We start from the raw sequence: 27,166 nt of genomic DNA on the forward strand, positions 1-27,166 counted from the left end.
AGTTCTTAGCTGGTTCTACACCCAGGCAATCAGAAGTAATCAGCTTAGCTTTAGCTCAGGAAATCCATCACACAGCAATGATTGGAAGTCTGTTGACTCCTATTTGGAGGCCAATTAACTTTTCCATGTTACGGAGTACCCCATCTAAGAATGAGACCCCCTCCCCCCCAGGCAATTCACAAAGGCCTGTATTCCCCCAGCACAGGCATCCTCGTACAATGGAGGATGAAAGACCACAGTGCCAGCACTAAACCTCACAGGCCTTGCTTGCCAGAGAGGCCGACCCTGCTTCACCTCCTTACATTTAAGAAGATGCCTGCAGTCTCCCCTCAGCACCACATGGCTCACCGTGAATCCCGCTGTGACCATGAGAGGCCTACCTGATTAGTTGACTTCATGAGGATATAGTTAGTGACCTTGCCAAAGGGCAGCCCCAGGTTAATGACGTCATTCTCCGTGCAGCTGCCCTCTGGGAGATTGCAGATGTGCACCACTCGTCCGGCACCTTTCCTCTGTGCAAACTGCTGGGACAAAGAGCAGGGCTGAGTCTTCAAAGGACATCTCTCTCTGTCCCTCTCCAGACATTCCAAATGGCCGTCTTCCTCCAGATGATGGGAAACGATCATTTACAAAAACCAATGCAGAAAAGAAACACACTCACAGATGCACACACAATGACAGTTTTATGCCTCCTAGCTACAAAGGGGATTTATATTTCCAACAAGTAGTAATATTCAAGGCTGGGGAACATCTAAGAAATTGTGTGCATCCATATATAGCTAGTGGAAGCTGTGTGTTGACACCCTCTGAAATTATTTTCTCAATATTACATAAAATCTAAAATATATAAAGGTTCTGATCCCGAGAGCCTGGTTTGGGAAGACTGCCTGATAAATACCTAACTAAATTTAAAGGTATACAGGTGACAAGATATTTAGTAAATACTTTATGGGGTGGCAAAATGATCTGGGAACAGCCTGCATGCCCAACAATTGGGGGAAATGCCTAGGTAAATGATGGTTCAAGTGTATGGTGGAAAACTTCACAGGCATTAGAAGGAAGCCAGTGTGTTGGTGTAGAATATTTTTAAGACAAATTGTCAGGTGAAAAACAGGTTACAAGTTAGCATGCATATTATAATGTTGTTGTTATTGTTGTTTTTTTTTGGGAAGGAAAATTTATATGGAAATAAGAGAAAACAAAGTACTGTAAATTTTTTGTTACTTATTAACAGTGAGTGACAGGAACATAAGAATTCTTTTGTTAATTATTGGAGGTGAGTGATGGGAACATAAGAGTTAACCGGCCTCACTTCTACAATTTTAAAGGTTTGAATTCTGTGGTTTGTTTGCAGTGAATTTTTTAAAAGATTATCAACAAGGACAGAAAGGTGTAGAGCATGTATCAACCTGTCAAGGCTGGTTACTCTCGGAGGAGCAGAGCGGAGCAGGGAGCAGGGGCAGACATGCTGAACCTGTCAGAGGTAGTCCTCACACTGCTCGATTTAGGCTTTAAAAACAATTCAAGCAAATGAAGACGAGATGAAAGAAAGGATTTCGGGAGCCACAGGTACAGATATTCCTGGCGCCGACCTGTGTTTAATGGCAATGGTTTTCATTTCAGCCTCAGGATCTTTTCTTCAAACAAAAACCTGCTTAGGAGCCAGATACACTCAGTAAATAAAAGGGGCTGTTCCGGGCAAATCTGGGGTTTCCGATCCGCACCAGACAGATGTAAGGACTGAAGCTGGCAGGCCAGGACCTGGGCCTGACTCAGGCTCGTGGGGGAAGCTGAGCTTTGGTCAGACTCTAATCATCCCTAATCTCTAAGAGCTCAGGAATTGGGAAGCACACCCCAGACCTGGGAGAGGAGGGTGTAGTCTCCCAGACCTGAAAACAGTCTATTGCCACAGCCTATATCAGCAGTCATCTGTTTTCTACCACAAAGTGAATTTCAGCATCTAATTATGGTCTGACTCCTGCTGAGGTAACAGACAGGGAGTCTTTCAGGTCTCACCCCTAACAAGAGCTGATACTTAGGAGTCCTACCATGAAAAGGCCTCATTTGTCTCCTCTGGGCTGAGGACAATTAGACTCAATTACCATTTCCTTTATGATTCCACCTTGAATTAGAAAAGCTTCAGGTGCCACTTCTCCACTCCACACTCCAATGGTGTACAGATGTCAAGAGAACACTGATTCCTTGGCTGGGAGGGGCACAGACTTTCCCTACCCCATCCTCCACCCCAACCCCCACCCAAGTGCAAGGACTCCCCACAACCTAGGAGAGGCTGAGCCTGGGGAGTGAAGACGGAGACCCTCTGCAGTGAGGATGAATGAAGGGCTCAGATCTTCCCTCCCACTGCCATGGTCTGAGGAAAGAAAGACCCAGGTGACAGACAGGAAAGCAGCTGGTTCCCTGAGTTTATTACCAGGAAGGCTAAGCCTGGGAACTCTGCCTGGTCTGCTCCAGCACTGCACATTTCTGCCCCATGTGACATTGTTGCAGAGAGCCTGAGTAACGTGTGCTTGGACTACACCACAGCCAGACATGCAGGGTGACTCTGGGCAACCCTCTCCCAGGCTGTCCAGTTGCCTAGTGACCAGGCAGGAAAACCAGCTTCCCTTGCATTGTGTTCACTGGCCTGAAAGGAGGATTTAAGACCCTTATCTGAACAGAGCAGAATAAACAGAACACTCCTCCTCCAGGAACAACCCCCCAAACTGCCTGTCACCTAAGACCTATTCATGGTACAGACTTTCACATCCAAAGCACTGAAATAAATTCATCAAAAGTTCTCATATTTTTAAGATTCAATCCTTGAACTCCTCACCAAATTCTAGTCAGAAATAGAAATAGATTCTTATTGACTCTTTAGATGCTATGAGACATTAATATTCTTCTAGTGATTAATTTCAATTTGAACTTTCCAACCAGTGAACCACATACAGGGTTTAGATGTACCAAGATACAGATTTTCCCAGTCTGGAGGCCATAGGCCTCTAACGGCTGGTCTCTCAATCTATCATTCTCTAAGTGAGCCATGAGATAAAACCTTGAGAAGCGCTATATTCATGGTTTGTTCAGGATTGCCTGCTTTCAGAGTATGTGATAAATCCTATATAGTCAAGTGTATAATCCTATACAGAAAGACAAAATGTTTTTAAGAAAATTAAAATCTTTTGCTGATTATTTAGAACACTCTAGCTTACAGTCTTTACTATCTCTTTTGTACATACTAAATACAATTTAGACTCAGTAAAAAAGAAGGCAAGTAATCAGTATGGCTGCTCTGTACTTGAAGCAACTTATATAACCATGGCCCTATTCCCTACCAAAGATCTTAATGAGAAGAGAGCGGGGTGGCCAGAGGGAGGGGCAAGGTCCCTGAGTAGTACTTCTAGAATCAAGTTTGATCTCCAAGGACCCTGACAACTGCAAGTGCTTTTGATCAAGCAATAGTATGCTATATGGCAATGCCCAGAGTGGGTTCACTAATTAGCCCCGGATGACCTTTGCAGTAATGATAGAGCAGTCCTACCCTTATCTGTAGGGTACTTTCCAAGGCCCTCAGTGAATTCCCAAACCACAAATAATACCAAATCCTGTGTGTACTAGTTTTCCCTTCACATACATACCTATGATCAAGCTCAGTTCATAAGATGGACATAATAAAGGATTAGTAATAATTACTTATAAACTAGAACAATTATAACAATATATCATAGTAAAAGTTACTTAAAAGTTAAGAATATCCCTATTGTTCTATAGCTTGAAGTCAGGGATGGTGATTCCCCCAGCCGTTCTTTTATTGTTAAGAATGGTTTTGCTATTCTTTGTTTTTTGGCTTTCCAGAAGAATTTCAGAATTGTTCTTTCCATATCTTTGAAGAATTGTGTTGGAATTTTGATAGGGATTGTGTTGAATCAGTAGATTCCCTTTGGTAGGATGGCCATTTTTACTATGTTAATTCTGCCAATCCATGAGCATGGGCGATCTCTCCATTTTCTGAGATCTTCCTCAATTTCTTTCTTGAGAGACAAAGTTATTGTTATACAGATCTTCCACTTGTTTGGTTAGAGTTACCACAAGATATTTTATATTATTTGTGATTATTGTGAAGGGAGGTATTTCCCTAATTTCTTTCTCAGTTTATTATTTGTATAAAGGAAGGCTACTGATTTATTTGAGTTAATTTTATAACTCAAGTTTTCCTGAAGTTGTCTATCTGCTATAGTTCTCTGGTACAAATTTTGGGATCACTTATGAATACTATCATATCATATGCAAACAGTGATACCTTTACTTCTTATTTGCCAATTTGTATCCCTTTGATCTCTTCTTGTTGTCTTATTGTTCTAGCTAGAGCTTCAAGTACTATATTGAATAGATGTGGAGACAGTGGGCATCCTTGTCTTGTCCCCAGTTTTGGCAGGATTACTTCAAGTATCTCTCTATTTAATTTGATAAAGCTATTGGTTTGCAGTAAATTGCTTTTATTATGTTTAAATATGGATCTTGAATTTCTTATCTCTCCAGTAAAAATTGCATGGTATTAGTACAGAGACAGACATGTTGATCAATGGAATAGAATTGAAGTCCTAGAAATAAAACCACACACTTATGGACACTTGACCTTTGACAAAGAAGCCAAAAATACATGATGGAAAAAAGAAAGCATCTTCAATAAATGGTGCTGCTTTAACTGGCTGTCTGTATGTAGAGAAATGAAAATAGGCCCATATTTATCACCTTGCACAAAGCTCAAATCCAAGTGTATCAAGGACCACAACATAAAACCAGATACACTAAATCTAATAGAAGAAAAAGTAGGAAAGAGACTTGAACTCATTGGCACATTCTAAACAGAACTCCAATGGCTCATGCTCTAAGATCAAGAATTGATAAATGGGACCTCATGAAACTGGAAAGCTTCTGTAAGGAAAAGGATGTAGTCACTGGGATAAATCGGCAACCTACAGAATGGGAAAAACTCTTCACTAGCCCCACATCTGATAGAGGATTAATTTCCAAAATATATAAAGAACTCAAGAAGCTAACCACCAAAAAACCCAAACAACCCAATTGAAATATGGGGTACAGAACTAAACTGAGAATTCACAACAGAACAATCTCAAATGGCTGAGAAGCACATAAAGAGATGTTCACAGTCCTTAGTGATCAGGGAAATACAAATCAAAACAACCCTGAGATTCTACCTTACCCCAATCAAAATGGCTAAGATCACAATCTCAGGTTACAGCACGATGGTGAGGATGTAGAGAAAGAGGAACATTCCTCCATTGCTGGTGGGATTACAAACTGATACAAGCACTCTGGAAAATCAATCTGGAGGTTACTCAGAAAATTAGAAATAGACCTACCTGAAGACCCAGCTATACCACTCTTGGGCATAGGCCCAAAAGAAGCCCCACCATGCCACAGGGGCATGTGTTTCATTATGTTCATAGTGGCCTTGTTTGTGGTAGCCAGAAGCTGGAACAACCTAGATGTCCCACAACAGAAGAGAGGATACAGAAAATGTGGTTCATTTACACAATGGACTATTACACAGCTCTTAAGAACGAGGACATCCTGAGTCTTGCAGGCAAATGGATGGAACTAAAAAATATCACAAGTAAGGTGACTCAGACCCAAAAGGACATGCATGGTATGTACTCACTAATAAGTGGTTATTAGGCAAAAAAAAAAAAAAAAAAGTACAGAATACCCAGAATACAATACACAGAACTCAAGAAGGTTAACAAGCTGAAGCGCCCGAGCAAGGATCCCTCAATCCCACTGGGAGGGAGAAGAAAGCTATCACAAGGAGGGAGGAGGGAGGAAGTATCCTGGGTGGAAAAGGGGACACGGGGCACTGAGGAGTGGGGAAGAGGGAAACATGATCAGGTATTGGGTGGGGAGAAAGGATTGAAGCCCCGAGGGCCAGCAGAAGGAATGGAAACAGGCAACCTCAGGAGGTTGGGGGGTGTTCTAGAATGTACCAGGGACCTGGGAGGTGAGAGACAGACTCTCAGGACTCAAAGAGATGGCTCTTAGATGAAATGTCCTACAGTGGGGAGAGGGAACTTGTAGGGTCCACCTCCAATATAAAGACAAGTGGATGGATGGGGTTGCCATCCCACAGTCAAAAACTCTGACCCATGATTGTTCCTGTCTAAAAGAACTGCAGGAACAAAAATGGACAAGAACCTGAGGAAAAGGAGGTCCAGTAACAGGCCCAAATTGGGAATCCAGTCAAGGGGAGGCTCCAAGGCCTGACACTATTACTGATGCTATGGCGTGCGTACAAGCAGGGGCCTATCATGATTGCCTTCTGAGAGGCCCAACAAGCAGCTGAAAGAGTCAGATGCAGATATGTACACCCAAGGTACAACCAATGGACTTCTATAATGTTTTGCCATGTTCTTTTAATTGGCCTTGTTGTCACTGGGGAAGGGTCTTTTAGTGCTTTTAAATTAAAAAAAAAAAAATGGAACATGAAGACTAGACAACTCAAAACCCATCTACTGACCCATCCTCAGGACGCTATCTCTCTGCAACTATACTCACTTTCACATGCTGAACCAGAGGTGTGGAGGTCACCAGAATGAACATCTATGCAGTGTTTCTAGAAAGTACTTCTAAAGGGACCTGGCCTCAAATAACTGGGTGCTGGTTAAACAATCTTTCTGAAGTGGCTGTTTTTGTCTTGATGTTGAGTGATGGGATTTTCCTATCAAAGCCATATCACCAAATTCTGAAAATCAAAAGTTCAATTAGCATAGTGCTTTACTCAAAATCCCACAGAGAAGAAAGCACTGAGGTACTGGGGGAGATAGGGCACCATTTTACAGGATCAAAGCAGAAAAAGGGCTCTGGGGAGTACAGGTGATTTTAGGAGTGTCTGTCAGAGGGTTCCATGTGTAGGAAGGGACTGTTTTTTTCTAATTGTGTAGCCATTGCTTGGCCTATCTGCATATAACCGACTGCTCTATGAACAAGAATGTACTGGGGCCACAATGAAAAAAAAATCCTCTTTCCTGGATGTTTAAGGCCTATCCACCCTTTCTTGACAAGGCCACCTGGTTACCAAGAACGAGAAGGCTTGTGGCTCTTCTGCCTTCTCCCAGCGACCACTGGTATCTGGCACAGAAGATACTGTAAACATCTGCTGACCTAAAACAACATGTGAGAGAAGTAAAGCATGCACGGAAAAGAAGAAACCATAGTAGAGTAAAATGGAGGGAGCAAGAGGAGCTGCTCAAAAGCAAGACGATGCGGGTTGCTTCAAAGAAAGAAAACTCACTTAAAGAATAAAGAAACATAAAAGGTTATTCAGGCAGATGCAGATATTTACACCCAACCAACGGACCGAAGCTGGTGACCCCCGTAGGAAAACCAGCAGCCTCAACTAACCTGGACCCCTGAGATCTCTCAGACACTGAGCCACCAACCAGGCAGCATACAGGAGCTGATAGGAGGCCCCTGACACATAGGCGGCAGAGGACTGATGGGTCTGGCCTCCGAGAAGATGCACCTAACCCTCGAGAGACTTGGGGCCATAGAGAGTGGGGAGGTCTAATGGGGGGGGGGCGGGTAAGGGGTAGCAGGAACCACGCAAAGTTAAACCAAAGATAAGGGGGACCACTGCATTATGGGAAGTAGGAAGTGCGCAGAGTCAAAGCGAGGATAGGTGGGACCACTGCATTATGGGTAACAGGAAGTACTCAGACTCAAACCAAGGATGGGAGGGGGAAACTACTGCATTATGAGTAGCAGGAAGTGCGCAAGTCAAACTGAAGATAAGTGGGAGCAATGCATTATGGGTAGCAGGAAGTGCACAGAGTCAAACCAAGGATGGGGGGACCACTGCATTATGGGTAGCAGGAAGTGCGCAGGGTCAAACCAAGGATAAGGGGGATCATTGCATTATGGGTAGCAGGAACTCTACAAACTCCACTGAAAGGGAAACCTGGGTCCTCCTGCCCCATGTGGACAGTGTACCGGGGAGTGAGTCACGTGGCCCTGTGCGCCCTGTAATCCTGTTCACAACCCTGTTCACCTTTCAGCACGATGCTGCTGCTGCTGTCATCCTCACGGTGTCGCAGATATGGCTGTGCTCTAAGCGTGACGGCTACCGTGGTGTCAGAAAAGGCTGAGCTGATACATTGAGATACACTGAAGACACGCGTATCTGGGGTCTCTCAAGAGAATTTTTTTTTTATGTCTAGAATGTGCTTTATTGAAACCAGGCACCAGGAACAAGATAGTGGGAGAATCTATATCTACATTCGTGCAACTCGCTGTGAGCCACTTACTGTTTTTCTAGGCATGAGTTTGCTTGTCTATGAATCCAGGAGAATAAAATTGATTCCATAGTCTTATTGAGAAGATGAAATGGCATGCTGCACATTAACTGCTTTGGTATAATGCCTGACCTAAAGAACTGTTTGTCTCCTCACTAACCTCATGCTGTGGAAGGATGATCATAAATATTGCTGGAATGATAGGAGAGAATATCCATATTCTTAGGAAATCGAAATGAACGGTGTCTTCAAGCTATTCTTAAATGACAATTCAGGGAAGAAAATGGCTACCACACAGACAGACAGACCTTGAGACACAGAAAAGAAGGATGAAATAAATTGCAAGAGAGAAAGATATAGTTAAGTCCTGGCACATGCTATACAAGAGTCGGCCATATCTTTTTTTGTTAGTTTGAAATATATTTAAAAAGTATCGAAAAATGGTAAGAGGAGTTCTGGAGTAGAAACAGATGGATCTTAGGGAAATGCTTCTCTCACTAGGCTGAGTTTTGTCTGTGAGGTGCTGATGGGCTCAGTTCACACCCACCTCTAGGCTCTGCTGTTGAGCTCCCAGGAGATACACATGTGACAGGTGCAGTTGAGACTTTCCAGCCCAAGGTCAGATCCTTAAAAGAGCTAAGGTGTCAGGGCTGTAACTGAAGCCCTAATTACCACGCTCAAAGGACAATCACCCTTTCCCAGCTAGGGGAGGCACTAACCTCAGATGCCCCTGGGGGACGAGTGGCCCAGGCTGTGTGTTCTAGCATGCTGGGGTTACTCAGTTGCCTGATGCTGCGGCTAATGGCTCTTAAGTTGGATCGCAGACTTCTCAGCTTACCCACAAATCTTTTATAGCTGGGTGGAAACGTGAAAAGAGCAGACAGACTTGTTGCTGAAGGTTCTGAGACCTTTCAGTGCCCTTTGGTGTAGGTAGAAACAGGCTCTGTGTGTGAGCTCAAGGAGGTTCTGTTCAAATACCTCAGATTTATACTAAGGACAAGGCTCAGGGCATCAGGCCTATAGGTAAGAGGAGTCTCTAAAAGTGTTTCCTGTGACTACAGATTGTAGATTCCACCTTCAGTAAACAATGTGGGGGCTCTAAATGGACGTCTTTGGGTGTCTTTATACAGCAGAGTGTCTGGGAATCTGCTAGTTGTGTGTGTGTCTGTGTGTGTGTGCATGCACGCGTGTGCATGCGTGCGCTAAGGGCGCATAATGTGAGAGAAAGGTTGAATGTTTACTCTTCACAATGGTGACTCTAAACAGAACATGCAGATACTACCAAGTGTAGACTCCAGAGCTATGTATCTTGAATTAACGTAGACAGTGGACAAAGATGGTGTTTTTACCGATTTTCTCAGTTTATCGAGCATACTAGGTTTAACTTAAGAGTAAATCACTTCTACCTGTGCCAAGCATTTGTGTGTGGCTGTTAAGTTGTTTCTGTTCTGAGCCACTTTATCACCGTAAACTTGAGAATCATAGACTGTCAAAACTGGAGGCCTGGCTGAGTGTGGGGGTGACACACAGGATGGATAAATGGTCTAGAAATGCCAGCAATCTGAGAGACAACCTATGCCTGTGGCCTTGTACAAACATACTGCTTTCCTCAGCCTCAGTTTCCTGATTTATGGGTCCTGGGATGCAGGGTATGGGTAAGAAAACAAAATTGAAATGATGTCTACGGCTATGAATCCTACAGGACGGCCTATATGCTTTTAATCCCAGCACTCAGGCGGCAAAGGCAGGTGCTGATCTCTGAGTTCGAGACCAGCCTGATCTATAGATTGAATTCCAGGCAAGCCAAAGCTACATAGTGAGACCCTCTCTCAGAAAGAAAATAAGACAAGGCTGTAGAAATTGCTCAATGGTTAAGAGCACTGGCCATTCATGCAGAGAACCTGGTTCAGTTCCCAGAACCCACATGGCAGCTCACAACTGTCTGCTGTTCCAGGGGATCCAACTTCCCCTGGCCTCGTGGTCACTAGGTATGCATGTGGTACACAATCACACATGCAGGAAAAATGCCCATACACCTGAAAAAGTAAAGTAAGTTAAATTTAGTTTTTTTATAAGAAAATGAAAAAAAATGGTAAAATATAATGTGTACCATGATCTGACTTTTAAAATACCTTTCTTGTTGAACATTCTACAGATATAAGTTGAAGCAAATTTAGCTTGCCTTCAGTTTCTCTACAAAGTAGGAATATATATATATATATATATATATATATATATATATATATATATATATTAGTGTTAGAATCCTTTCTGCATCATGGTGTATTACTTTTGTAACAAGAAAATAATAATATAAATAATAAAATAAAAATAATAAAGATTTATTAAAAGAAGACTTTAAGATGCAGAAAATAAAGCTTGCTCAGTTCTCCTGTCTTTTTCCTATCAGTCTTTGAAAATGCAGGCTGGTGACCTGGGCGGAGGGGACAGGAGCAATGACAGAGCTAGGAAAGAAACAGGAAGGGGACAGTTAGTGTGGGCCACACAGATCCTTGTGCACAGAGATGTCAGGAGATAGTCATGCTCTGAGCTGTGGATTCAGAAGGCCTGACAGGATGGATAAATGGTCTAGAAATGCCAGCAATCTGAGAGACAACCTATGCCTGTGGCCTTGTACAAACATACTGCTTTCCTCAGCCTCGGTTTCCTGATTTATGGGTCCTGGGATGCAGGGTATGGGTAAGAAAACAAAATTGAAATGATGTCTACGGCTATGAATCCTACAGGACGGCCTTACAGCTACACCCAGACAAAATATGTCTTTAGCGGGTGTGAGAAGCCTATTTACAGCCCGAGGAGTCTGGACGGCCCTTGTAGAAACCTGATTACTCTGTTTATGACGACTCGGACAGCCAAGGAGAAGCCATGGCTCTGTCAAATAGCTCAGCCTAAGGGAAAAGCAATACCCATCCCTGGGGACCCTGAATAGAGTGACAGGGCTGGGGACACAAATCACAGGCCACTAACAAACATGACATGCAACTGTCTCTCCAAGGTCCCATTTCTATCAAAATAAACTTGGGGAAGAGACTCTGACTCAAGCGGAGACAAGGCGAGTTTAGATTCAGCCCAGCTGCTGCCGGATCGCTGTTGTAGCACCAATGGCTTCTGTGGCAGTTTTAGATTTTGTGGCACTTTGGGTATGTTTTGCGCTCTCCCTCCTCCAGCCCCTGTGTCACTTTGTCCTCCTGCTTAGAAAGGGAGCTTTCAGAGTAGCAATGGGTTTTTGTTGGTGTTGGTCCACAAACAGTAGTGTTCCCACTGGGACAGAATCTTGGTTGCGGCTGGTCTTGCTCAACAGAGTGTGTTGCTGGAAAGACTTGCGTAAATGGACTCAGAAAGAAAAGAGCCCGGTATAAGCCCAAGGCATGACCGCACAGAGAAATGCACCATAGCCCATTGTCTTCAGAGCTCTCTGTAAGCAGGGGGCAGAAGTCCTTGATTGCTCTGAGGGGATACTCTGAGCCTTCACAAAGCCTGTGAAATAGTTTTCAATGGCAGCTCAGTTCCTCAGCAGACTCATCTCCTCAGCAGACTCATCTCCTCAGAAGACTCATCTCCTCAGCAGGCTCATCTCCTCGGCAGGCTCATCTCCTCAGCAGACTCAGCTCCTCAGCAGACTCATCTCCTCGGCAGGCTCAGCTCACAGGCTCATCTCCTCAGCAAGCTCATCTCCTCAGCAGGCTCATCTCCTCAGCAGACTCATCTCCTCAGCAGGCTCATCTCCTCAGCAGGCTCAGCTCCTCAGCAGACTCATCTCCTCAGCAGACTCATCTCCTCAGCAGACTCATCTCCTCGGCAGGCTCATCTCCTCAGTAGACTCAGCTCCTTAGCAGACTCATCTCCTCGGCAGGCTCATCTCCTCGGCAGGCTCATCTCCTCGGCAGGCTCATCTCCTCAGCAGGCTCATCTCCTCAGCAGACTCAGCTCCTCAGCAGACTCATCTCCTCGGCAGGCTCATCTCCTTAGCAGACTCATCTCCTCGGCAGGCTCAGCTCCTCAGCAGGCTCATCTCCTCAGCAGGCTCATCTCCTCAGCAGGCTCATCTCCTCGGCAGGCTCAGCTCCTCGGCAGACTCAGCTCCTCGGCAGGCTCAGCTCCTCGGCAGGCTCAGCTCCTCAGCAGACTCAGCTCCTCGGCAGGCTCAGCTCCTCGGCAGGCTCAGCTCCTCGGCAGGCTCAGCTCCTCGGCAGACTCAGCTCCTCGGCAGGCTCAGCTCCTCAGCAGGCTCATCTCCTCGGCAGGCTCATCTCCTCAGTAGACTCAGCTCCTCAGCAGACTCATCTCCTCGGCAGGCTCATCTCCTCAGCAGGCTCATCTCCTCAGCAGGCTCATCTCCTCGGCAGGCTCAGCTCCTCGGCAGACTCAGCTCCTCAGTAGGCTCAGTTCCTCAGCAGGCTCAGCTCCTTGGCAGGCTCAGCTCCTCGGCACACTCAGCTCCTCAGCAGACTCAGTTTGGCTTCTAATGCCAGCATTTTACATTTCAGGTTTCCTAAAGAAAGAAACTTGCCTACCTTTGATTCCACTCGCCAGAACGGGTCAACTGGTCACCAGCACTAGACAGACGAGCTCCACTGAATGATAGCATACTGGTAATGTAGGAACTGGTGGGAGTCCCTGAACCCCCAGATATCCCCGAGGAGGTTCATGTGACCAGCATGACATCATAAAGCTTACAATGATAAAGCCAGTCAAGTAAAGCTTCTCCCCTCCTGTGGGATTCACAGAAGCACTCCGATGCCCGTGTCCATCTTGGGAGATGAGCTACAGTGCAGAAGAACTTGCATGTCCCACAGTACTGGAAGCTTAGCCTTGTTCCATGGCTGCCCACGGCTAGGTAGGTCCCTGTCACACCTAAGGCTGTCTCAGTTCTTCCTCCTCCTCCTCCTCCTCCTCCTCCTCCTCCTCCTCCTCCTCCTCCCCCTCCCCCTGAGGAGCTTAGCAGTGAAGTATAGGGAGAAGGAGATGAAATTTACTAAGGGAAAGAATCACTGTAAGGAGAAGTCCTCTGAGAACCTGGAGGCAGAGCTCTGTGGCTCCATGATGAGTGGGCTCCCAGATCCAGGTTGCCTGAGCCTTAAACCACCTCCATTTTCCAGCACTGTTACCTCAGGAAAGGTACCAAGTCTCTCTTGGCCCCAGTTTGTCAACTATACAATGAGGGTAGTAATAGTACCTATGTATGGGGCTGTCTGGGAGACTAAATGAGCTAATATGTTGCAGAAAGGCTAAGAACAGATTACACACAACAGAAATGTTAGCCGTAGGTTGTAGCATCTGGGCTCTCCACCTCCTGCTGGCTGTCTACGTAGAACGCATAATGTTTTATAAACTTCCCACCTCCAGCCATTTAGAAGTGGTTCTCATACACTTGTTTGGATTAAGAGAATGTCAGAACCATCATCCCTGCACATCTTCACACAACTCCTGTGTGCCTGGCTCGCACAGTGCCTCCACGGGAACCTCGAATCGCCCGAAGGGAAGCAGCTATGACCAGCAGACCAGTGGAAGGAGAGCACTGGCACAGGATGCAGAGTCACAGCCAGCACAAAGTGGGTTTCCCAGCATTCTGGGGAGAAGGACTCATCACCCAGTAATAACCATTGTTAGTTCTGTGGGTCCTAACTAGTTAGGACCATGTACAAAGCATTGTCACATACGCCATCCATGAGGTGATAGACACTCGGTGGTCTGTCCCACACTGTGGGATAGCCTCATCCTCTGCCGTGGGCACTGGACTAGGAGGCCATCTGTGACACGCTGAGGCGTACGGTGTAATACAAATAAGTTACAGGTCATCTGGAAACCTGGAACTTCCTGCTTCTCACACTCAGCATTTGGAAAGTTACTGTCCATATGTCCGTCCATAAAGGAATGGAGTTTTAGAGAAGTAGAATGGCCTGTCCGTGGCCACACAGCTCTCAGCTGCAGCACCAAGACCTGAATTTAGATCTGTGACTCCAAGGCCACAGGCTCAGCGGTCAGCTCTGGAGGGCTGGGGTGATGTGCGCGACAAACTCAGAGCTGCCCTGCCCAGGCTCCCTCATTGCCCCCAAAGGGGCGGCCGAACGACACCAGCTCTTATCTTATAGCCAAAGCTCAGGGAGACATCAGTGTGCAGGCTCTGACCCTGCTACCCGTCACCCAGGCCCGCCTCCCCCAGCCTGGTAGAAACCACAAAACTAACTTTGACAAAGTATGAACTTCCAGATAAGCACTCTTTCCTAACGGACATCTAACACCATGAGTAAACAGACGCAGGGAAATAGACACCTGGGTCATGTAGGCCTCCTGCTTGGCCATGGCCGTCACTTGACTGCACAGCTTGCTTTCCTGGTGTTTTGTAGAGATGTACCAACACATGGAGGGGCAGCACTTGGAGGCCTGCCCAGCAGAGCTCCTGAGAGGAGAGAGGAGGAGGCAGCAGCTGAGCGCCTCACCAGGCGCCTCTGGGAGAACGTGGCCAGGGGCATTCGTTTTCAGCAGGTTTGGATGGCAGGCACCAAGGGCAATGACAGGAAAATGTCAGAAGCTGAGAAAGGATGTCACAACTCCAGAAAAAAGGAAGCTGAACCCTTAGGCCTTCCAAGTATTAAAGTGCTCATTACAGAGAAAGGGAATGAAGGACAGAAAACGAGACCCAGTGCCGCATCCAGGGAGATGTCTCAGCTAGCAGCACTGGTGACAACCCAAGGTCAGTCCTTGGAACCCGTGCAAAAAGTGGGCGTGGCAGCCTGCATCCGCCTCCCAGCTCTCTGCCATCACGAAGAGAGGTAGAGACAGGAGATGACTCTGAAGCTCACAGGCTAGCTAGCCTGGAGGACATGCAGCAGAAATGAGAGGGTGAAGGGGATGCTGACTCCTGAAAGCTGCCCTCTGGACACACACACATACACACACACACACACACACACACAGTTAACAACCCAGTCAGGAACCCGGCAGCACTGGGCACCTTCATTCTTTGGTTCTGGTGTTAGAATCATGCTCTCAGCCAAAGGGCTCCATGGCAATAAAATATTAAAAATGATTGTAAGGGCTAAAGAGACAGCCCAGTGGCTGAGAGCACTTCCGGCCCTTCCCGAGGAGCTGGGTTTGGTTCCCAGCTCTGACATCAGGCTGCTCACCTGAGGCCTTCTGCTGGCCTCTGGGCGTGCCTCACGTACATGCCTTACACTGACACAGACACATGCTGAGACAGGGTTTCACTATGTAGCTTTGGCTGCCTTGGAGCTCACAGTGTAGATCAGGCTAGCCTTGCACTCATAGGGACAGGCCTGCTTTAGGGTCCCAAATGCTAAAATGATTAAAGGCGTGTACCACCACACAAAGCAATACTTTTATAATTAAGAACTTTTAAAACATAGAAACATGTGGCTCCCCCCCTCAACCACTGTGGAATACTAGTCAGTAAGCAGCTTTGATTTTAGGAACTTAGGGCCGAAAGCGACACTAGCTCATTCAGGAGGTTCAGGCAGACTCGACAGGAGCATGAGGCCGGCTTAGATTACAGAGTAAGTACCCAGCCAAGCGGGCCTGCACAGTGGGACCTGCCCCAGACGAGCGAGCGCAGTGAAGGAGCGCAGAGCCTCACTCTCTGTTTCAGCGCTGGCAGGATGGATAAAGCCCCTCCTGGCCTCCGTGGAGGAATACTGTGTGAATGCCTGACCCAAAGACCCAGCTTCACCCCAACCTTCACTGCGTCCTTCTCTCTGCAGAGGTGTAGGTGAAACTTTGGGGACAATGAAGACAACGGAAGGAAAAGCTTTCATACTCACGCTTGTCCCAGAGGAAACCAAAGGGAACGTGGGGTTTGACTGAGCAAAGGCCCTTGTTGGAATGGCTGCATATGACGTCCCAAGGTTTGAGGTATAATCTGCATGATGAACAATAACAGGTTAAAAAAACGACCTAGTCACGAACCTGACCTCCAGCATTCATTACTGGGGAGGCGGCCTGATTGCTTGCCTTGCAGGCCTGAAGGCCTGAGTTCAATCCCGAGAACACACAGGAAATAGCAGGTGTGGTAGCGCCCGCTTGTAATTCCAGTGTTGGGGACAGAGACAGGAGTATCTCTGAGGTTCACTGCGCAGCCACCCTAGCTCCAAGCTGGAGACCAACAAGAGGCCTGTCTCAACACGGACATGCACGCGTGCACACGCACACACACACGCATGCACACACACATGTACGCACGCACAGAATTTAGAGACGTGGGATGAGAACACTGCATATTTTCTCTTGCTATACTTATTAGTGTTGCACAACTGCATCTCTGTGCTCACTGTAACTGGCACAGAGAGGGTCTAAAATACCCCAAAGAACTTTGTCGGTGTTGGGATCTGCCTGTGTACAATGCACCGGAAGCTCTATCGGGAAGAACTGGTCTCAGAGGCTGAACACACACCCCTGAGGACTGCATTCGCCCCCAGCCACCATCTGAGGCCTCTTCCACTCACCCTCGTTCCCAGTAGGGTTATAAACAGCTGTGCTGTTTGCAGCGACAGACAGTGTGCCCTCTCCTGAAGCACGCACACTCCGGAGGCCAGCACTAGAAGAGAGGGAGAAGGAAAGGAAGGGATTTAGTTTCAGAAACTAATCTGAAAGAAATCAAATAAAAAGACTACATGACCTCCAAAGACACCCCCCCATATGTCCTTCAACCCAAAAGTTGAAGAACATATCCTCAAAACAACAACAAAAAGTACCATGTGTTTCTGCTCAGCACAGCCTTGGTCACCGTGGCAGGAATGACTCACATGCCCATCAATAGATGAGCGGGTGTGCTCTATGCACACTCAGATATATAAGAAAGTGAATCTACTGCTTCTGTGCTATGATGTAGGTGAGTCTCCTAAAAATGATAAGTTTAAAAAATACAGACATGAAAGGCCATATAGTATAGGATTCCATTTACATAAAATGTCTATTGAAAGGCAAACCCACAAGCAGAAGGACTGACCCCAAGGGCTAACAGCAGGGAGTGCTGGGTGTGCCAGTGAGACCCGCACGGTGGGGAGTGTGCTCAGTGCAGCTCAACGGTGAACTTTAGGATGGTTAAAGCAATGAGCTTTACCACAGGAAAAGGGAGGCCTTTGTAAGAATTCTTTTCATTGTGGTGAGGTCCTACGGCATGAAATGCACTGTTAACCATGTTGAAGGGCATAGCTCCGTGGCAGTGACACGGCCACGCTCACGTACAATGATCACTCCAACCAGCCACAGAGCTTCGCCTTACGAAACTGAAATAGCACCCACGAAACACCCACTCTCCGTCCCCACCAGCCCCAGCCTGTCTGGGCTCCGAATCACCTCACCGGAGTGGAATTTTACAGCTCAAAATGTGTCAGAATTTCCTTCCTTTCTAAGACTACGAACATTGCACTGTGTGCAGAGCCACTTTTAGCTTGTCTGCCCTCTGGTAATCCGCCTCCCTCGCAGACACTTTCACTTTTAAGCTGTTGTGAGCAATAACAGATGCCTTTCCCCAGAGTCTTGAGTCTCAGCAAGGCAACCAACACCTTGTTCTGAGGTCCTGGGCATCACTCCGTCCTTTAAGCCCCTCCCAGCTCCAATCATACCACCACAGCCACCAACAACACAACAAGTCTTCACAATAGCCCAGGGATCAGACCTGGGGCCCTGAACTTCTCTCTCTCTCTCTCCCTCCCTTCCTCCCTGCCCCCACCTTCTCCCTCTCTCTGCTGGTCAGAGTTGATACTGCCCTGTACCTCTGGTCCATAACAGCTGTAGGGCCTTCAAACCTCTAAAAACAGTTCTGTCTGGTAGGAATGTGCTTGTCTCATACAGCCTCTCCTGAGGTGACCTCAGTAAGGTATTGCCCAGATGTCCCTTTGCAATGTAATATGCCCAAGAGCCCCGTACACATATGCACCCCGTGCCCCAAATGTGGCCTTCTGATTGCACCAGGATCCTCCCAGTTAAGTGGAAGCTTGTGGGTGGCAGGGCTTTCGTCCCCTGCTCGGCCCTCTCCAGTTTTCCTGTGCCCAGCTCAGTGGACATCTGCTGAGCACACGCGGACTCTCCAGACAGACGGACAGACGGACAGACGGCACTCACCTTTCTGAGAAGAGCAGGCATTTCTGGGCATGCAACTTCCCCTTCACATGTAGCTCCCAGTCCTAGAGGACCAGAGAAAGGACCGGAGATGAGCTGAGTGCGCGGGGAGGCAGAGGATGGATGGAGGCAGTCACCAGCCAGGAAGGCAGGGAGCTCAGAGCGCCCTGAGGCTGGGCCCTCAGGAGACCTGTCTCCATCTCTTTCCCTTTGCCTCCTTATTCCAGGTGCTGCTCCCAAATGCCACTCTCTCTTGTTAACTCCTTACTTGCATACACTGTATCCATCTTGAATGGCTACCCAGACTTGAAGTCAGTTTCCCTTGTCTCCTGTCCATAGATTTTTGGCCCATCTCTGACCCCGTGCTCTGCCTCCACCTGCTCCTCTCTGGTCTATGGTGCAGTGAGTTATGAAGCTTCAGAAAAGACTGTGAGACAGAGACCTCCAGCATCAGCTAGCAACACTGTCCTCACTGTCCAGAAAGGTCTCACTCAAGTCACAAAGACATATCTGGGAGACATGACCTGGGAAGCGTGAAAAATACCTGTGCTGTGACGCTCACTAAGAAGGAACTGTACTGTGCTCTGGGACAGGATGGGAGAGGGCTGGCGTGACAGCAGGCCCAGGGAGGCCACACCTATGACTAAACCTCCTCTCCGTTACTCTGCCTAAGTGGTCTGGGACGACTTCTCTGTAAAGAGAAGGAAATGACAGTATCTACTTTATCGGGGCATGGTGGCACATGCCTACAATCCCAGCACCCAGGAAGGCAGAGGCTAGCCTCAGCTATGAGTCCAATATCAGCCGGAACTAAATGAGAGCTATTCTCAAAACACAATAAAGCAACCACAGAAACCAACCTCAGAATCTGCTGCATACAGTCTCGGGTAACACATGGAAAGTTTAATCTCTGCCAGCTGTGACCTAGGTTTTATTATGGCTTTGAAATATTTTGCAGTATTATCAATAAACCTTGGAGCAGACATTCTTCCAGGCAGGTTCTGTTCCCAGCAACGCAAAGCACTTTACCAGCAGAAGCTTTGGGAGCTTCTCCCTCCCCTGGCACAGTCTGAGTCCTCTTTCATGGTTTGTCTAGCTCTGGCCTAAGAAATGACCTTTCGCCCTTGACCCAAAATTCCACTTTCCCCTTTTTCAAACTTAGTACAACATATATATTGAAGGAACTGAAGCGTCTAGAAAGTCCAAAGGACGAAAAGATCCTCAAAAGGAAAGAGGAAACCACTGCTTTTTCATCTGTCTAGGGGAAGATATTGTCTACCTTAGAGCAGAGAAAGAACTGGATGTAATTCTCAAACCCTTTGGGTCTACAGCCTACAATTTTCAAAAAGGGCATTGATGTGTTCAGTCCTCAAATGGACTCCTCTTAGATGCCGCTAGAGTCCGTACTTGGGTCCCAGCCCTTCTTGGGTAACTCACCTTCAAGTCAAACACCTTCTTGTCACAGATGCTACAGATATGTGGTAGGTGGAGTGGAGCCAAGCCTCGGAAGTCATTCAGTTGATGACCCTGCAGGGGCCTCAACAGCATGGCCTGCCCCTCCTTTGTCCTCCTGCAGGAACAGCCGAACCCCTGCTTGCTGTTGTTAAGCCGAGATCCAAAGGCAGGAGGGGCCCTGTCTGAGGTGGGCTCCTCAGGGTCATATAGCTCATAAGGCTGGCTGGCAGGCGGAGCCCACAAATTGGGTCCTGCTGTAAGATCGGGCTTGTTTTGGCCAGAGAATCCAGGGGGCCTCTCCCACTGGCTGTTGGTACCTTGCAACAGCCCACCAACGTCTCCTTTCATACTCCCAGCCTGATCAGCTGGAAATCCACCTGCAACATGTGACCCTTGGGCATTGGGTCCATAGAAGTCTTTAGAAAAGGCAGGTTGGCCATCCTGCCCTGTGTGGCTGTAGTGCCCTTCATAGGTCACATTGCCTGATGCTGTGGCCGAGGCCGAGGCTGGCAAGAAGCCTGGCTGGCCCTCCGTTTCAGAGCCATACGCCTGGCCAGGGTTGGCTTTGCCATACTCATAGAACCCTGTAGTAGTCGGTGTAGGCCCAGCCTTCCCAATGCTAAGGATGACAGCTGGCTGGGCAGGGGTCTGAGGCACCACCCCACTGAAGGTGTGTACCACCATAGCATTGGGGGGCTGGCTGGGAAGGCTCACAGAAGGCCCCGGGCCTCCTGTCTGGCTTGGGGGCGAAAAGGCGATTGCAGTTGAGGGAAAGTGAGCGCTGGGAACGGAGGCTGCGTGCTGGGAGACCCCGGAGGGGCCGTGCGTGGTGCCGAGCACGGCCGGATGCCGAAGCTGGTTGAAGAGAGGCTGGGACATGGCCACTTTGGAGAGGACTTGATTCAGGACCGTGGCGGCTGCAGTGTTGTTGGTGACTGCGGTCTGTGCCATCTTCAGCCGATGCAGGGTGAGCTGGGCCTGTATCTGGGCCAGCTGGACGCTGGCTGGCGAAGTGAGCAGAGGGTTCTGGGTATTGACAGAGAAGGGGCTCTTGTCCAGAAGCTTGGCAGCGCTGCAGGGAGACAAAAGGTCCACATGCATTGCTGGTTTTCAGGGAGTGGCAAGGGCTGCATTTGCACGTCAGTGACCCCTTTCCCTGTGTAAACAAGACCCTGCCTCAGAGGTCTACATACAAATGCTCACACATTAGGAAATGCCCAACAGAAAAGGCCAGGCAGGACTCCCCGTGGAGGGATAAGGACACCAACCCAGCCGCAAAACCCTTCCACCCAAAATGTGTCCTGCCTACAAAAACTACAGGAGCAAAGAAGGAGCAGAGACCGGGGGAATGGCCAACCGATGACAGGCCCAACGCGAGACCCATCCCACGGCCAAGCACCAGTCCCTGACACTTATGACATTCTGTTATGCTTGCAGACAGGAGCCTAGCATGGCTGTCCTCTGAGAGGCTCCACCGAGCAGCTGACTGAGACAGACGCAGGGATGCACAGCCAAACATGGGATGGAGCTCGGGGACTCTTGTGAAAGAGTTGGGGGAAGGACTGAGAGTCTGAGAAGGCACAGCAACTCCACAAGAAGACCAAGAGAGTCAACTAACCTGGGCCCTTGGAGACCAGAGATTGAACCACCAACCAAAGAGCGTATAAGGGCTAGACCTAGCTAGCGCCCAACTCCCCAAGTATGTAGCAGATATACAGCTTGGTTTTCATGCGGGTCCCTCAACAACTGAAGGAGAAGCTGTCCCTGAATCTGTTGCCAGCTTGTGGATCCTGCTCCTCTAACTAGCCATCTTGTCTGGCTTCAGTGGGCAAGGATGGACCAAGTCTTACAGTAATTTGAGGTGCCAGGATGGGTTAGTACCCAGAGGGGACCACCCCTTTTCAGAGATGTGAGGGTGGGTCTGGGAGGAGTTGAAGGGGCTGCAATCAGGATGTAAAGTAAATGAATGAGTGAGTGAGTGAATGAATGAATAAAATAAATAAATAAATAAATAAATAAATAAATAAATAAATAAATAAATGGAAAAAATAAAAGAGAAAAGGCCATAAGACAGAAGTTCAGTCACCCTGGTAATTAGAAGCAACCATTACAAAAGAACACTTGACTAGTAAAACCTCCAAAATTAAAAACACAGATTCCATGATGGGGAGATATAAAGAAAAAACAAAAAAACAAAATGTTATCCAGATGTGGTGGCTCAAAGTGTGATCCTGTCTTAGAAGGGCAAAGCAAAGAAAGGAGGTAGAGTGAATTACAGGTTATACTGTATCTTTGATTTATGTCTTTGATAAAGGTGGTTTGGAAAGCAGTCTTTACTGTCATAGTCTTTGACTCAGTAATTTAATTGTGCAAATATATACAAAGGCAAAACTAGCTGAAAATGTTCCTATGACATTAACAGCTGAAACTTATAAAATCCAGTAAGAGGGAGACAGATACCTAAGTAACTTTTTCTATTGTTGAAATGCATACATTTATTATTGTAACATTTAAGGCTTCAGAAGTTGTCACAGGGCCAGCAAGATGCCTCAGTGAGTGCAGGGATCCCGTACTGTTAAGCATTAATTGGGGGTTTCTACCCCACCTCAGGTCATTTCATTCCCGAATGAAAGACGTAAAAAAGCTTTGTATTTATAATAAGTCCTGGAGCACTAGAACTGGGCAGATATCAACCTGTGTGCTATTTCTAATTCCCTGTCAATAACCCTGTGATAAAACTTGCCATCCTCCACCTGGGCCCGGAACCCCAAGTGGCCACCCCTTATGGCCATGTTCTCACAGTTAACCTACCCCAAGGAGTCTCCTCCTCTCCGCTCTCCTTGTGGTCTCTGCTTCAGACCCCAGCCCGGGGCTTGGGGGCGCCCAAGCACTCCTAACCTCTCTTCTCCCCAGATATAGGCTGTTGACATCTTTATTAACCAATAGATCTAAATTAAGGAGCGAGGTTTGCACGACAAAAGCTAGTAAATGTGAGAATTCACTCCTAGGCTTAGACCTTCCAGTACAGAATTCATATAACAATACATAGCAATGACCAAACCTCAACAGAATCCACCATTAGTCCAGACTACCTGAGACTGATCCCTAGTTCCACATAGTGGAAGGAGAAAACTGACTCTTACAGACTGTCCTCTGACTTCCACAAGTGTACTAGGACACGTGCATATGCCTGCCGCCATAATAATAATAATAATAATAATAATAATAATAATAGCAAAAGTTTGTAGAGATTGTGCCCTGTACTATACATAAGAACCAGCCCAGCCCAGCATGCAAACTCCCCCACCCCATCATTTTAGTGGCCTGAGGTCCTTGGCTTGAACAGAATGCCAGCATGAACTGCATATATATTTATGATACATATTTTCATCCTAGTCCTTACTTCAAATCCAAAAACAGTAAGACAGCTCTTACATATCAGTAGTATATACAACAACCAAAAACCTTATAAGTGAAAAACAAAATCTAAGTTTGAAGTAGTAAATGTCTGTCAATTTTCACAGAATCTTAGAAGAAACGGGAGGAGCTGCCCTGCTACATCTCTCTGTGGCCTTGTCAGTTGGCTGCCTTGTGTTTCCGGGCAAACCGAGAATGGACTGTCTACAAAAGAGACAGGCTTTCCTGGTCACTCTGCTGTAAGTGGTTTCCACAGTCGAGGCTTTTAGTAAGCCATATTTTCTGGGTCTTAAGTTCCCCTTGTGGGAAGTGGGTGTAACCAAGAAATGTGTTGGGGATGCTGGTGAAATGGAATTCCGGGGCACCTGAACGGGGCTGTGAAATCTGACGTCTAGATTGATGGACCAGCCGGGCTGCACCATCAATCTGCTTATAAAGCAAACGCTGGGAGGGAATGCACAGCTGGGACACATCTGTCTCCACTGTCACAGGCACCGTGCGGTGAAAGCTCAGAGACGAAAAGCAGAGTGGAGCGGGGAGGGCCACAGCAGGCAGAGAGCTAGAGGTGGAGAGGCCGGGTGGGTTGGGGTGAGGAGAAAGAGACAAACAAGGGTGTGGCACAGCACACCTCCCTCTCTGGAGCGCCTTTGAGGGAACGGAGCTCATGCTTAGGTTTGTCTTGGAGAAGGTAACAGGAGCATCTACTCCAGTAAGGCTCCTGGGATCAAGGTGAGCTTGTTGGGAACTTAAGAGTCACACAGGTCAAGGGCCATGCAGGATAGGTCACAGGTCAAGGGCCATGCAGGATAGGTCATTTTCATTTCAACTTTGTAACAACTAAGCAAGAACCTAGAACTCTAACCACTCACTGTCGTTAAGTAAAGTGGGGTGAGCCTGTAAGACTCAGACCCCAACCTGGCAATAACAGTAGGAGGCCCTCACCCCCCCTTATGGGACACGTCCTCCTGGGCTGTTTGCTTGTTTGGTTTGAAGTGAGATCCCAGAACATGAGGCACACCCACACTTAAGCACAAGAACAAAACACATTGCCAAGTCAGATTTTAAAAAAAAAATGGCTTTGTTCTTTCCCTCTTGTGTGAGGAATCAAAAACTTTCTGCAAGTTTTCCTGAAGAGATACCCAGTTAGCAGGCATGCTGCACTCTGAGGTGTACTGCATCCATTTTAAGATACAGGGGAGGAGGAGGGATGGCCTTCTGCACCCTTGGGAGTTATGCTGGTGGCATCCAAGCTTTGTGAGCCCTTGTGTGTGTGGCACCATCATAGCAATAACAGAGTGGAGGGAGGAGCTGATAATCATCCACTCAGGCAAGAAAGGGGGCGGTGCTGACTGATGCATGGTCACGCCTTGTGTGCTGTTAGGTGGCACAGCTTTAGAAGGCAAACCTGCCTGACAGGGCAGCTCCTCCCCGAGGCTCGTCCACTACACAGGGCGTCCTTACTGACAAGGTGCTGAGGAGGCGCCAATGTGGTTTCTATGACCAAGGGAGCACAAAGTCGGTTTTGTTCTTCCCAGAGAAGTCGGCTGTATTTTGTAAACTTCAGTTCTGGGCAGGAGCAAGTCCTTGCTAGAGGTTTTCCTTCCGGGTGTTGAAAGGTTATTTGAAGAAAAGCCATCTCCCCAGCACGGAAAATGGGCCATGCAGCATGTCAGCAAGTCAGACACGGATGGGTTCGACTATAGAACCTCGCTGTTCAAACCCAGCACACGACCAGACCAGAAACTCACTGTTAAGACAGGACGCCCAAGGAGATCAGATCTTCCCCCTTCAGATCTGGCACCACCAGACCAAGAAGCAGATTCTCTTCCTGTTTCTGCTTTATCCTACAAATTCTTATTGTTCCCAGTTTTATTCAAACTTGCACAGAAGTGATTTCACACAAATCATACACACAGAATATATCCCCTTCAAACCAAAATCTTAGGTGAGAAAAAGACTATTTACTGAAGAAAATAAAAGCCATAAAATGCTTGGCCTACAAGAGTTAATAGCCTAGGCAGGCTTGGTGGTGGTGCGTGCCTGGGATCCCAGCACTGGAAAGGTAGAGGCAGAAGGATCAGACTCAAGGCTAGGGTTGAGTTTGAAGACAGACTGGGTATAATAAGACTTCTGTCTCAAAAGACAACAAAAGAAAGGAAAGGAAGGAAAAAGGGAGGGAAGAAGGAAGGAAGGGAGGGAGGGAAGAGGAAAAGGGAAAATTGAAAGAAGGGAGGGGAAAAGGAAGAGAGAGAGAGAAGGAAGGAGGGAAGGAAGATGAAAGGGAGGGAGGGAGAATGGGAGGGAGGGAGGGAGGACGGGAGAGAGAGAGGAGGCCATTTAGATATACAGTATGTCTCAAGGTTTCACTGCTGTTTGAAGAGTCTCCAGAACACCAGGCACGCCCACACTCAAATCCAAATCCAAACACATCTCAGAGCCAGATGAAGATGACCGTGTTAAGCTTTCTCATTTATGTAAAGACTCAGACCCCCAAAAGAAAGCAGTGTGTCTTGGAGAATCTTGCATTTCCCAGCAGCTTGGTGGCGGTGGCAGCCACCAGGAAGTGAACAATGAAGGCGGTAATGGCTTCTCAGGGCCCCGTGGCCAGGAGACGAATATACTTTCTGTGAAAACAGTGCCTTGAGCACTTCAATGTAGGGCGGGATTTGCTGTTGAACAGCTGGACACAGTCATCACCGCCCAGCCACAGCGTGGGAGTTTCAATATTCTGCTCCCTAAGTCTAGGTTTAGAAACTGAATGGACAGAGGATGGAGAGCTGGATCAGCACTTAGGAGCACTGGCTGTTCTTCCTGAAGACCAAGGCTCAGCTCCCAGGACCCACATGGCAGCTACCAACTGTCTGTAACTCCAGTTCCAGGGGATGTTCAAGGCCACCTCTGGCCTCCGTGAGCACAGCACACGTGCACAGGCATGAAGGCAGGCAAAACACCCACACACTGCACAGCAGCACCTCAGTGTCCCCAGGAGTGGTAAAGAGGACTTTGCAGTGGTGATGAAGAATCTTGAGCTAAGAGGAGATCACCTTGACAGTGCTGACGTGAGCTCTGTGTGACCACAAGAATAAGGAGGAGAAAAGTCAGAGAGAGAGATGGCAACACTTATGAGAGGAGGAGAAGATGCGCTGATGGAGTGAGAGTGTAAGCCGAGACTGTACGGGCAGCCTCCAGAAACTCAAAGCTGACAGAGAAAGGATGTTCCTGACAAGCCAGTGCAGAGGCAGACAGTTTGACGACAGTTTTAGAGTAATTTTAGAATTTGACTCATCTATGTTGCTACATGTTATCAGATTTGTGGTGATTTGCTACAGTAGCAACAGTACATGAATACAGTTTCCTCAAGACACAGATACTGAGAGCAATTCTGTTTAGAGAGCTGCAGTGGGCCCGGGAGCTGCCTGCGTGCTGTGGGCAGGAAGTGGTTCTGCCAGAAGTCTGGGTAGCACAGACACCCAAGAGCCTGGGAAGCTAAGGTTACAGAACAAGGTCCCCAGAGGACTCTGCAAAGCCAACTTTTTTTTTCCCCACTCAGTAGAGCAGTGGCAACCAGAGAAAACTTAGAATCACAGACATTTAGGGTCCATTCAATCCCTTATTACAACACTGAAAAGCTAACTTGTCCCACAACACACAGGTGGCTGCTGATAAAACCTCAGGAAAACTTGAATCAGTCAACTCAGCTTCCCAGGCCTGGGAGGATTACCTATCCACCTCAGCTTAACAGGTTATGATCACCCACGGTGATTTATCGTTCACCAAGTTCATTCCCCATGCAGCACTTGCAAGTCTCCCACTAAGAACCAGGAAAATAGAAGGAAGTCCTTCCTGTCCTCCCGTCTGTCTGTCTTTGAGACACGGTCTCTCTGCAT

The 27,166-nt window shown here is 47.5% G+C and overlaps 1 protein-coding gene across 1 annotated transcript in view; it reads right to left on the reverse strand.

Annotated features, from left to right (window-relative positions):
* Window positions 1–20,963, reverse strand: part of Rbm20 (RNA binding motif protein 20) — a 54,524-nt gene extending 33,561 nt beyond the window's left edge. Inside the window, exons 1-5 of the mRNA XM_052181979.1 lie at window positions 19,845–20,963; window positions 18,411–18,472; window positions 16,790–16,881; window positions 16,109–16,206; window positions 381–521 (exon numbers count right to left, since the gene is read on the reverse strand). Coding sequence (XP_052037939.1) covers window positions 381–521; window positions 16,109–16,206; window positions 16,790–16,881; window positions 18,411–18,472; window positions 19,845–20,963 — 1,512 coding nt within the window. The remainder of the gene's footprint in view (window positions 1–380; window positions 522–16,108; window positions 16,207–16,789; window positions 16,882–18,410; window positions 18,473–19,844) is intronic.
* Window positions 20,964–27,166: the final 6,203 nt, after the last annotated feature.

This window comes from Apodemus sylvaticus, chromosome 1, assembly GCF_947179515.1.
Source record: "Apodemus sylvaticus chromosome 1, mApoSyl1.1, whole genome shotgun sequence".
NCBI classification, from domain to species: Eukaryota; Metazoa; Chordata; class Mammalia; order Rodentia; family Muridae; genus Apodemus; species Apodemus sylvaticus.